The 12,516-nt window shown below is 41.9% G+C and overlaps 1 protein-coding gene across 2 annotated transcripts in view; it reads right to left on the reverse strand.

Moving 5' to 3' along the window:
• ZFAND3 (zinc finger AN1-type containing 3) overlaps positions 1-12,516 on the reverse strand; it is a 244,475-nt gene that overhangs the window by 86,909 nt on the left and 145,050 nt on the right. For both annotated transcript variants that reach the window (XM_019526985.1, XM_019526986.1), the window contains one exon: positions 5,876-6,055. In XM_019526985.1, the coding sequence (XP_019382530.1) occupies positions 5,876-6,055 (180 nt within the window). The remainder of the gene's footprint in view (positions 1-5,875; positions 6,056-12,516) is intronic.

The raw sequence follows: 12,516 nt of genomic DNA on the forward strand, positions 1-12,516 counted from the left end.
AAGAGGTGGGATAAGTCAATATTTCTTTACACAATTAATTCAATTACAGAAGCATATCTGAATGTAACATTTCTCTCTTCTCCCTTGTCTTATTTCATTCATCAGCTTAGAAACAGAATTCTTCAGGGTAAAGACCATAGACCAGACTAGATTTGCAAAACTGCCAACTGCTTGCGTACATCCAGGCTCCCTGGATGTCTCCAAGTTTTCAGACAATGATGAGTACCTGCCCTCTGAAAATCAGAATCCTTTAAAGCGTCTTCAACTGAGCATTCAAAAATGTTTGTCAGTCTCACAAAGAACAGCCTTGTTTTCTCTCTTGTTTACAAAGCACCACTGTAATATAAATATTAAATATTTTCATAGTATAAAGCAAAAACTGTCATGTCTGACTCAGTTTATTAACTTTGACTTATTCAAGCAAAAGGCAAAAACCTGGAGTAGTTACAAATTGTTGGAAACCTTGTTTTTGTCTAAGGCTGTCAGAGAAGAGACACTTAGAAAAGGATGAATCTCTCTGTGTGCATTCTTCATAAGGGAATCCTGACGGAAGTGAAATGACTGGCATGCGATTTCTCATTCAGAGCATGGAACTAATGAAAATATTCATTACTTTTCTAACACTGTAGGCATGCATAGCATTTTACAAACAGTGTTTCGACAAGTCCCCACACCATGAAGCTCACAGTTTAAACATCTAACAATTGCATGATCATGGTGTCCCTGCCTCTCCCCCCCCGCACCTGATTGGCTTAGACACCCTGGTGGTTCCACCCTGGCCACTGACAGACTGCAAGGGCTGTCCATCATATGGCCCCACCTCTTGCTGTTAATTGGTTGTGAAGGCTGTCCATTATGAAGCCATGCCCCTCACTGCTAGTGGGTGGAAAGGAGCGGAGCAACATAAGAGGAAGCTCTCAGCACCTTGGCTTCCTCTTTGTGTGAGCTGTCTCCTCCCTCTTTCCGTTAGTGGGCTGAGCAGCTAGGCCACAGAGCCATGAAGTCTGCTGGTTCCCTCTGGGGAGCCAGCATTTTATTTTTAGTAGGTTTTCTACTTTTTTTCCTGTGGATTTTGTGGACATTGCCCACTTTTGCAGGCAATGCTAGATTTTGTGATTTTTGTAAAATCGCAATTTCGGTAGCTCCCTAACCAATGACTCTTCTGGCCCATCCTTTGACACAATGCCTGTATGTACAATACCATGGAATCTTGCACATGTATGAAGAGCGTTTTTGCAGACTTCCTAATTAAACAGTCTTCAGCACTGGAGATGTGTGCTTATGACTGATCTAGGAACACGAGCAATTATTCTCCCTATTACAGCATTTGCAAATTCAAGGAGGCCAGCAAGAAGTTAAGCACATAATTACAACAAAACTATGTAATCTAAAACCAAGAACTACTGAAATATCAAATCTGATCCAGCTGCCAGAGATGGAATTTTTCACACTGACATTTTTCCTGTCACATTACAATGCAGAGTTAGCTTTAAAGCTGCACAGTGTCAGCTTTAAGTCCACCTGTGTAGAGAAAGAAAAATGTGACAGCCCATAGAAAGAAATGAAGGGCTGACACGAGACTAAAATTATTCTGTGCTGTGACCTTTTCTTTACCGAGAGAGAGAGGACCTTATTAAATAAGTAGGTTTTTGAAGAAGCTTGGAGGGGGCTCCCTCTTCCACTTGCAAATCAATTTAACAGATACCCACCAGCTAATAAACCCAGCAAAACATTATTGGAGCAACCATCTAATCCTAGGTTAGTGTTGGCAAAGAAACTGGTGTTTGCACATCCTGAACAAAAAAACCCAAACAGAAACAAATGAACAACCACACAAAAAGGGACCAGCAAGGAGGAAAGAGATGGTTTACTAGTTATATGTACTTAGAAATAGATATAAATTTTGTGCAATCCTAATGTGGGCACAATTATAGCACTGTAATATTTACTGAAGTAGCTTTATTTCAGTAAATTTACTAATTTTTAAAACCCATATAGTTAAACTGAGGGTGTGGGGCACCTGTGTATAGTCCAGACTGAAGCGCCAGTACTTCAAGGATCCTAGTCATAAATTAGTCACAAATCTACTCTGGATATACATCCACATGAACCACTTCAGATGTCTGTAGGAGAGGGAGGCAGCCATTTAAAATCATTCAGTGGCACTAGTCATTTGCCAAATCCTTTAGAAGCAGCAAATCTTTTGGGCCATATCTTTTACTGGCCCACAGATATAGTTGGGCGAGATGTTAGACAAGCTGCCCTTCTTCAGGGCTGGTGAAGAAACAAGAGACTTCAAAACTTCAACCAAAATACCTGACAAAAGCCAGCCAAGCCAATGCAAGAAGGGTTCTTTCCTGGACCTAAAGAAGGGCATTTTGTACACAAAAGTCTGTTAACCTTTCTCCCAACTGTACAGTTGGGCCAATAAAATCTGTCACACAAAAAAACCCAACCTTACTTCCCATATTTCCTGGACCATCACAGTTACAACAGCACTAAAACCCTACTATAATTCATACAAAAACAAATTGTGAACAGCTTTTCTCACTTTAATAATGCTTTATTACACTGTGCCTCGGAGCCTATCAGTCTTCTGCTCAATAGTTTGTATCTCAGTTCAGGCTTCTTTAATTGTTACTCAGAGGCAAGGCTTTTTTGTGGCAGTATCTTTTACTGAACCAACTATGTAGTTGCCTGATGAAGAAAGTCTTGCATTTGAAGGCTTGTCTAACTTTATCCCAGGTATACAGTTAATCCAATAAACGATAGCACCCTAAGAAATCCTTGCCTCGTGCATAATGCTTATCTTGCTGGGATCCTATGACCCCAGCTGACTTCCTGCCCTTTGGGCGGGGGGCTGGACTCGATGATCTTCCAAGGTCCCTTCCAGCCCTAATGTCTATGAAATCTATAATTTTGGGACCATCACAGCTACAACATCACTCTTAAACTATTATTACTCAGATCCCTTTGCCTCTGAAACAACCAATTGAAAGGACCCAGTCAGTTTCACAGCTGCTAACAGTACAGCACTGAGAGGCTGAGAAAGGCTAAATTGATCAACTGCTCACCCTGTATGTTGGCAATTGGCTGATTACCAAACAAATCTCCCTTATGCGGTTTAGATTGCTGCATGCTATTTGTAACACTGACACTACCTTGCACATGCAAAACAACAAGTACTGATCAGCCAAGTGGCCAAACTCCAGACAATTAGTACCCTTAGTCCCAAGTACTGAATGTGGAAGAAGATGGAAACCTATACTAATTTGACCCTAACATACAAGATGACCTGAAAAGTAAATGTGCTGTTCAGAGGAAAAGTTATCAGTTATAAAAACCACTACACCTTGCAAGACAATCTTTAAAAATTGCCAAACTGATATCCTGCAAAATCCAATCTTAGGTACTACCCTCCAATATTTTATATTTAAAGAGAAATGGTAACCTGAAAGAGAGGGAGGGGGAAGTGGGGAGAGCATGAGTGTGAGCAAGAGCACAAGCGCACTTTTGCTTCACGGAGTATGAATCTTGCCACAGCAGAATTTTATGGTTATCTTTAGTTGTCATAACATGATGAAATGATTTTGTTAATTACCTAAATGGCTTGCTGCAATTTTGTTCAATCTGTTTATCCTGTGGACTCAACTACCATGGCAAATGCCTTGATGTAGGATTCATTTAGAAAGCATGAAAAAGGAGAGAGAGAGAGAGACAGAGAGAACGCAGCTCGAGAAGTTCCTGTAAAAGAACACTTCTGAGTACTCCAATCTTTCCACTGTGATAGGGATTAACTTAATGATCCCATACATTGATTCTTGGTGAATTACTGCAATTCTATTCAGTATAGTGTGAAGCTGTATATCATCATATTGTACTGTGAAATATCAATCTTCTAAGAACGTTGCTGTAATGAGAGCAGCGTATGCTTTATAGAACTAGCTACAAAAATAAATAAATAATGTACAGAAAAGCCACTTTTAAATTAAAATTAAAAAAAAAGACATTTAAAGTTTGGGCATTCTTCATTATGGAAAAGAACCTTCTACTTTGAGACCATTATCCATCAGAAAAGCTCCATCTGTTGTATAATTATCTCTGATAAATGACACTAAGCTTCATTAGAGAGGTGGGGGTGGGAGGGAAGAGAGAGATAGCTAGAACTGTAAATAAATCTCACAACTGTATTTCACTTAAAGCCATTCCAGCAGGAAGTCGTAAAGAATATTTTTATAGGTTATATTTTCAAATGCTCTGCTAGCCGTGCTGCTTAATATCCATCACCTTGGAGTGCAAATTCATGAGTGTATAGCAATCTCGATTGGAGTACATTTTATTTAATTCTCCCTTCCATGCCTCCTTGTAGCCCCTTTTTCTTCTTTTTCACCCCTTCACCCCCCCACAAACTCCTTATACATGGCTTAACTCAAGACTCATTGAAATGTTTTCCCAAAAAATGGCCAAGTTGCATGGAAGAAATACTCCATTATCTGCAGCAAATGGTGAATCTTGGCTTATGAGTGAATAGGGGATTGACAGATCAGACCGGTGAATGCCCAATGTATTGCTGTGTTCTCTGGAAAAGGTGTTTTAAGACCTGCTTTTACAGCACCCTATGGATTCTTCGGTGGAGAAGCAGCAGACAGGGAAGTAATGGATGGTAGCCATCAGCAACTATTTGAACGAAGGAGAGACAAGAATTATGCTGCAAGTTAACTCCGATTAGAGCAACTGATCTCAAAATGCCTTGGAGTTTGATTAATCAAAGTTCATGTTACAGTTGGTATAAATAAAAAACTGCCACTGTTCACATTCATTTGGAAAAAATTGACACAGTGTAAAAGAAAATTACTTACCTGTGTACAAACAGGTATTTCACAACACCTGAAGACCTCAGCATGCTAGTAAGTTAAACAAAACCAAAGCTAAATGTGGCAACGTATCAAAGTTCCTTCTGTCCCAGCACTTTGTTAGACTTCTTATTTATAGTAGTTACCTCAAAGTGTTTAAGAACCTTGGCATCTCCAGCAGCTTGCCTACTAAAAGGGTGCATATGTTTATCTGCCATTCATTAGTTACAAGTGTACTGAGATCAAGAGAGATTCCTTCAACAGTCCACCTTCCAGAAAAGTAAGACTTTAGTCTGAAGAAAACGAAACTAAAAATTACACATTGAACTTAAACTTCAGTATTCAAGTTTTTAAACTCAAAATATTACACACAGCATCAACGTGCATAGAAGTTTAGAACGGTTTTCAGGAAAACAGGGAAGACATTAGATCATAGTTTGCATTAGCCAAGGTTGTTCAACTTATCCCTCTCTTTAAGCAGGATGTCAGTCTGTCACAATTTCTATGCACAGAAAACCATGGAAGAGCTGGGTCACAAAGCTTAGCCGATAAATCAGGTTTGCCACAGAGACTTACTATCTGTCAAGAACAACCTTACATTACAGTCTGTACTGCCTGTAATCATTTTAAGAAGAGCCTTTAAAATGATACAGGGACAGAATTTATAAGATTCTGGCTTTCAGACTACTGCATACAATAATTTACTCACAGTAATGTAGTAAATAAATACAACTTTCTCAAAACAGTCGATTAAGAGCAGCCTGACTCAAGTTCAAATAGCTGTAAGTTAGCACACACAGATGGAGCTTAAGAAATTCTGTGACTTCTCATGTTTTCAGTTTTTGGTTAAAACCACCTGTTTCAGCTCTGAATATTTTCTACTCTCCTTCCTCCTTTCCCCACCATCCCCCAACAGATAGGTCATATCTTCTTCTTATGAGTGGATGGCAAATGTACTTGAGAAAAGAGCAGGTGTTTAGGCCTCCTCTACTCTCCCCTCTCCTCTGGGCTCATGTACTTACATTCCTCTTTGCTCGGTGAAGTTACATTCAGTTCTGTCGAAAGTTGCTGGTTGGAGTTAACAGTCTGCGTAGTTAGAGAGGTATTGCTGTTGTCACTGTTTGTTTCTCCAGAGAACAAATCTGATTGGCTGTTGCTTGTGCTGGGAGTGGAGTCGTCATCTGGCTGCTTCTTTTGGAAATCTATCAACAACAGAATTGAAAATGTGTGAGGTATGAAGTCTACCGTTCCAAGCATAACATGAGGTGAGAAGAGCCAAGACAAACAAAACATTTAGCTCAAAATGCAATGAATACACTAAACGGATTAAAACCATTCCGATTCTTTGGACATGCTGGAGACCATATTTTCTTGCCTACAACATGCCCCCATATATACTATGTACTTTATTTTGGAGTCAGGATGAAATAAAAAAAAACATTCCTGTAGAAACAGAGTAGCAGCAGCTAATGAGATGAGCCTGCCGCTAGCCCTGTGTGCTGGATGGGGCCTGTGGACTGATCTGGTGAAGTCCAAGCCCACCTGTGCTTGGTCTGGGTCTGACCTCACAAACCAATCCCACACATTGGATCAATTTGACAAGCCAGGCCACGTCATCTGGCCGAGAGGTTCCCCACAGGTCCAGAAATTTTGTATCAGGGCAATGGTGGCAGCTTTGATTGTCCTGGTTCCCAGAGCTATGAAATTGAATGCTGCCACCACTCCCCCGGACGCATGTGGATTCATTTTTCTCACCTATAGTTCACACCCTAATCATCTCCAGTTGGTTTTGGTGAAAAAGGTGTGGGTTTTATGCAAGGAAAAAGTGGTAGTAAAAAAAAAAAGAAGTAGCCTTAAAGGTTTGAATTTATTACACATGTAAAACTTCACTTAATTTTTTTGTTGTTGTTAAACACTGACAATGTTTTAGCATGGCACAAAGTGAAAAACAGACCTTGCTTCAAGAACCTTAGTCCAGATGCATCCAAGTCACCTTCTGTCCTGTGCTGGATTATAGATTCTGGGGCTCCTTACTGGTTGGTTCTGGACCATATCATGTGGTGGTGGCATCTATGGACTGGAGCATGCAGCAGTGTCAACAGATCCCACTGCACATCCCATGCTGGAGCTGCCGCCACTACATGCCCTCTGCCACTGCAGCAGCTCCAGTTCCAGCACAGGGCAGGGGCAGGCTACTAGGGAAGTAGGCCCGTGGGCAGAGGTGACTGGCAAAGTTTCTGGAGGGCAACCAGAACTGTCAGCCCTTGTTTGTCCTCCTGCCACTGACTGCCATTCCACAGCAGACCACAATGCCCAGCCACACCACTAGTCCACCAGGTATCTGGCCCATGGCCTTTATATTTGGCAATCCTGTCTTAGTCTAATAAGAGTATCTAAAGCTTACTTGCATGTTTGACAGTCAAACCTTTAACATGTGTGAGATTTGAACAATTAAAATATACTATGGAGAAGGGTTACATGCAAGACACAAAACTGGAAGAGACTTGCTATGTTACCCAATCCAATCACTGCGTGTTTCTGCAAAATATTTCCCACTAGTAAAGTTCCATCAGTAGCAATGAATGGACAGGGAGCCTGTTGACAGGTCTCCTGGCTGCCTATCATCTGTGTAATTGTTCTAACCCTTGCTGAGCACACCTGAGATAAGAGGAATGTATGGGAGCTGCATTTACCCTACTGCTTCAACCAGTGCTCCCCCTAATGGAACTGAACTGGCAGTCATCACTGCAGAAAGCTTCAGGGATGTTATTTTAGGATAAAGGCCTACCTGAAAGGAAAAGGATTGACCTCTAATATTGCTGTCTACAAACATTTTATCCAGTCTACTGTTTATGACTCTCCTCTTGGTATCACCCTATAGTACGATTGCTCCTGTACCAAAATATTTAATTGCTCTCACTTAAAACTACAATTTTTCTTTCAAGCTGCTGTTTCTTATCGTAAGATCTGTATGGCATCCTCCCTCTGCTGTGCTACTTCAGTCCTTGCAGACTGTTGTAACCAACCAAATATAACATTTGCGCCGAGTTCCCTTAAAAGAAAAAGGAAAGAAAAACCTCCTGAATTTGAATTTTCCCCAATTAGAAATGAAGTGGAAGTAGAATTCTTTTTCCCACATAACCTTTCCTTTATTCTCAATACATAGCAAAATGACAAAGCTATTGACAGAAATGACTTGTTCCCACATTCCCCTCACCCTGTAGTATAGCCTGGAGTGAAGTCATAATGCTTCACATTTCAATTATGGCAATGGTACATGTTATCACAAGATTATGACTTCATTATTACAGGATCCGGCAGAAGATGAGCTCTGTAAACATAAAAGCATCCTAAAAAATGTAAAGGCAAATTCAAACATATACTGACAACCTACATGGTTTGTTGATTAACTTTTTCCCTTTGTGCTTCTGGTAAAAATTACAGTTTAACTTCTGCATGGAGATCCTTTATTTAAACTCCTGTTCTACTTCACCTGTCTGTGCCTTGCCTTAACTATGCCATGCAATGCAACCTACTCTGAGAGAAATTTAGGATAGGAATACGCCTTTCTATTCTAAGATTATTAATCTGGATAGCCCCTCAAAAGTAAACAGGGAAATGTTATCATTAACAAAATTACACTGCAGGGGGTGGGGGTGCCCTGACTGGCTTCCCTAGGCAGAGAACGGAGAAGGACGTGGCTTCCCTGCAGCGACTGGGGCAGCGCCCGCTCTCTGTCCTCTTCCGCAGCCCAGGGAGTCTAAGGAGCATGCTGTGAGGTGTGCAACAGCAACCCTTGCCTTCTGGCCTTGGCTAGTGCATGGAGGCTCCAAGCTCCCACCATCAAATACGGACCAGCTGTTAAGGTCAATCATGCTGTAATTTTAAGCACTTTGTGTAGAGTGCAAAAGTTACCGCATGATCAGAAGCGTCTTCCGATGACTTGCGCAAGCGCCCCCTGTGTATAGTCCCCATGAAGGCCTCCACTCTGGCAGCTCAGCAGTCCTCTCTCTTCCTCAGAAACTACCCTCTCCCTTTTCTGTGAACATATGAGGGCTTATCTAAAATGGGAAAATATCAGGTGTTTTTAAATGTGAGCGCCAACACATTAACACTTTTCAAACATGACTTAATACTTAATTGTAGATAAAAGGCTTTCCTGGACTAGGAAAATAAGTAGTTTTTAAAACATTAGTTAAACATGTTTTAAGTATTTTCAAACACCAGTTTAAAGTGCCATTTTCCTTCTTTAAAAACTCACTAACTGATTGCAGTCATGACCTAGACTCTCCCTGATGGTAAGTCCCAGCCAGCTAATGTATTTAAATGAGTTAAATTGGCAGGTGCAAAATATGTACGTAAAAAAAAAAAATCCTCACACAATCTCTCCCCCTTATCTAGACATGGCCAAAGAGTGACCTAACAGAGTCATGAAGCTGAGGCTGATGAGAGTCACCTAGGGAGTGAGACTGCTTCAGCGAAACAAGGAGCATCTCAGAGGGAAAAGAAAAGGAAAGAAAGTGCAGCTACAACATGGTCCGGAGCAGTGTTTCTCAATCCGTGGGTTACAAGAAAATATGTAAGTGTTGTGAACAAACCTTAAAAATGGATCGACAAACTTTAAAAATGGATTCTCCTTTAAGGAGAAAAATGTGGGAAAACAAGGCTTCTCCCTTGAAGGCTGGCAGAGCTCCACACATACCCAATCCCCTGCCCCCCACACTTGGGGGTTGGGGCCTGGAGCTGGGGGGCAGTGGGTTGGGACTAGCCATCGATGTTTAAAAATGGGTCCTGGTACAAAAAAGGTTGAGAAACACTGGTCTGGAATATTGGCAGGGATACCAGGTGCTTTGAAACCCTGTGGGACTGTCCTAAATCAAATTGCAACCCTGGCAGCTATATTTCATGTGCATTTAAGCACTGCCCCCCCCTTCAGTTCCTGGCTGGTCACCAACATGATATTTTGTTCAGATATGTTTAGACACTCATATTACCTGTAAAAACACGTTCTACCTGTAAATGCAAGGAAGATGAAGAGGTCAGATGAAAAATGGTTTACGACAGATTTGTATGCAAGGCACTGAATGAAAGTTAAGCCGCATTGCATACATTTATCAGAAATGGAAGCATGTCCAACCTCAAGCAGTGGAGGAAAATTATGGTTACATTCTATATTAAACACCACTAGTGATCTGCAAAACCCATTTAAAAAAGCAGTTTGCAGTTACACTACTGCAACAGATAGCAAGAAATTTAACAACAACTAGTAAATTAAAAATTTTCAGCCAATGTATTTATTTCCATGTAGATACAGACATTGTGCTTTCAGGCTGTATCATCTGCCAAGTTTTAGCCACAAAGACTATTTACATGGGAATTTTAAATCTCAAAAAAATGGACTGTATAATGGAAGCCCTGGTAGACCCTTAAGAGCAGCATAGTGAACAGTGGTGCTACACTACTGCTCCCAAAGCTCCTTGTTTAGTGTACACATTCAGCAAGGCTCTTTTGAAGGCCATTCATTTTTGTGACCTTCTGATAAACTTTCCTGCTTAAAATGGGGCACAAAAGACTGTCAAGAGCCATTATTGAGTAAAGGCATTCCCCGAAAAGCTTACTAATGAAACTGCTGGCAAGAACGGACAGTTGCACTGCAACACAACCCTGCACAGCAGTTTTACACTATTAGCCTCTGCGTCCATGAGACCTCAAACTATCAGAGCTGTACTCTGTATTCATTAGAATCTCCTACTAGATTTGGCAAACTAATTAGCTCTCAAGAAACCTCATTCACTCTGCTTTGTGTGGTAACTGAGCTTGTCTATTTTTTAATGCTTTTCTCAAAGCAGATAAAAGAATACAAAGTGAAAGGACCTACCATTTTGAAGCACTACCATGCTGGAGGACTGGAAAGTGATTCAGGGTGCCCCCTCCCCACTCCCCAAATGTACTTCTTTGAGAAGAGACACAACAAAAATTGCTGGCAGAAGTTTTATAGGACCTATTGGTGACGGGTTGGAGCTATTACAAAAACTGCCACCAAAATCCACATAATTCAAACTCTCCAGCTGGTCATTAAAAACAAATATATGCGCAAATCCTAGTTTTCCAAGTAGCATGATGTGTGTAATCTTAGGAGTTGATCCATCTGGATCAAGCATATTTTGTAGTTAGCTTTTTAACTGGCATCTAGTTTAGCACAGAAACAGAGACTCCATAGGGAACTTGTTAATGTTTTACTCAAGCTGCTAGTCTGCTGCTTTTATTTAAGTGAATTTCAGGCTATAACACAGACTTGTTTTTCTGAGGCACTCCTAGCTTGCCCATACTACATGAATGTTGTTACCTTAAAAGTATATAATTAAATATGTAGCAGCTGAACTCCCTAAGGACACCGGTAGTTCTAATATGTTAGTAATTGGAGGAGTTTGACAACAGACAATTGTAGGAGACCACACCTGAAGTCAGAAGCCAAGGAAGCTCAGTTTCTAAAATCAAGTTTTCTAGTGACTTACTGTGGATGCAAAACTGCAATGTGTCAACCTGACTAGAAGGGTAGAATTTGAGGACAACCATTTTGAAAGATTCTACTTTCTCTCCTATGCCAGGGATCAGCAACCTACAGCCTTCAGAGCCAATGGATTTGGTTGGGAGAGGGAGTGGGGGGAAAAGGATGGCTTTGGTAGCAGGGGGCTGCGCTCCCACCATGGCCAGGCAACAGGCGTAGTGGCAACAGCTAGGTCCCATTGTTGGCCCATCTGATCTCAGACCCAAGCTGGGTCATTCTGGTTCTCTGGCCAAAAATGTTGCTAACTGCTGTCTTAGAGAATTCTGCAAGAAAGATGAGGAATAGCACTGAAATCATCTTGGAGCGCACACACTTTCAAAAAAGTGTAACATGTTTTACGGGACTTGTGCAATTCACGTATAGTATGAAATGCTGAACTTTAGGGCTAGGGACAGAAGTTACACGTAAACTGCTTTAAGTGATCAGAAACTGGTTTAAACCTGTAACAGAACAGAGGTTCAGTGCATATAAACCAGTTTCAAAATGGTTCAAACCGGTTTGAGATAAACCTGGTTGAATGTAATATTAACCAATTGAGGTCAAATGGGTTTATGGAACTTGTGTCCCAGACCCCTTCCTAGTTTAAGTTAAATCAGAGCCCTTCAGTATCCCAGCATGCTCTGCAGCCCTGGGCTGGGCTAGGCTGTCTGTTCCAGCCAAGCAGGGCTCGTCCTATCCCTCTCCTCCCTAGCCAGAGCATTATCACTGCTCCAGCTGGCTGTGGGGGTGGGAAACCCTGCTCTGGAGTGTTGTGGGGTCTGCCCGGCAAGGGGGCAGCAGCCCTTGCCAGGTGTCCCCAGCCCCTCATCCCCCTCACTGCTCCAGGAGCAGGGGTGGGGCAGACCCCAGTAGCTTGACAGGAAGCAGTGGTTTAATCCCCCCATTTCAGGGGGGGGAGAGGAAGAGAATGTGGGCACTGACAGGCTCTGCACTGCACCTGCAGCTGTGGCGGCCAGACACCAGTAGCCTGAGGGGAAGGGGGTGGGCGGTTAAATCCCCTCATTGCAGGCAGCAGCAGAAGGGACACTGACACCATGTCCTGGGTCAAGTCCCTCCAAGGAATGGCCAACCAGCCATGGGAGGGGGGGGGGGGGG

This window comes from Gavialis gangeticus, unplaced genomic scaffold (assembly GCF_001723915.1).
Source record: "Gavialis gangeticus isolate Ggan-Ray unplaced genomic scaffold, GavGan_comp1, whole genome shotgun sequence".
Classification (NCBI taxonomy): domain Eukaryota; kingdom Metazoa; phylum Chordata; order Crocodylia; family Gavialidae; genus Gavialis; species Gavialis gangeticus.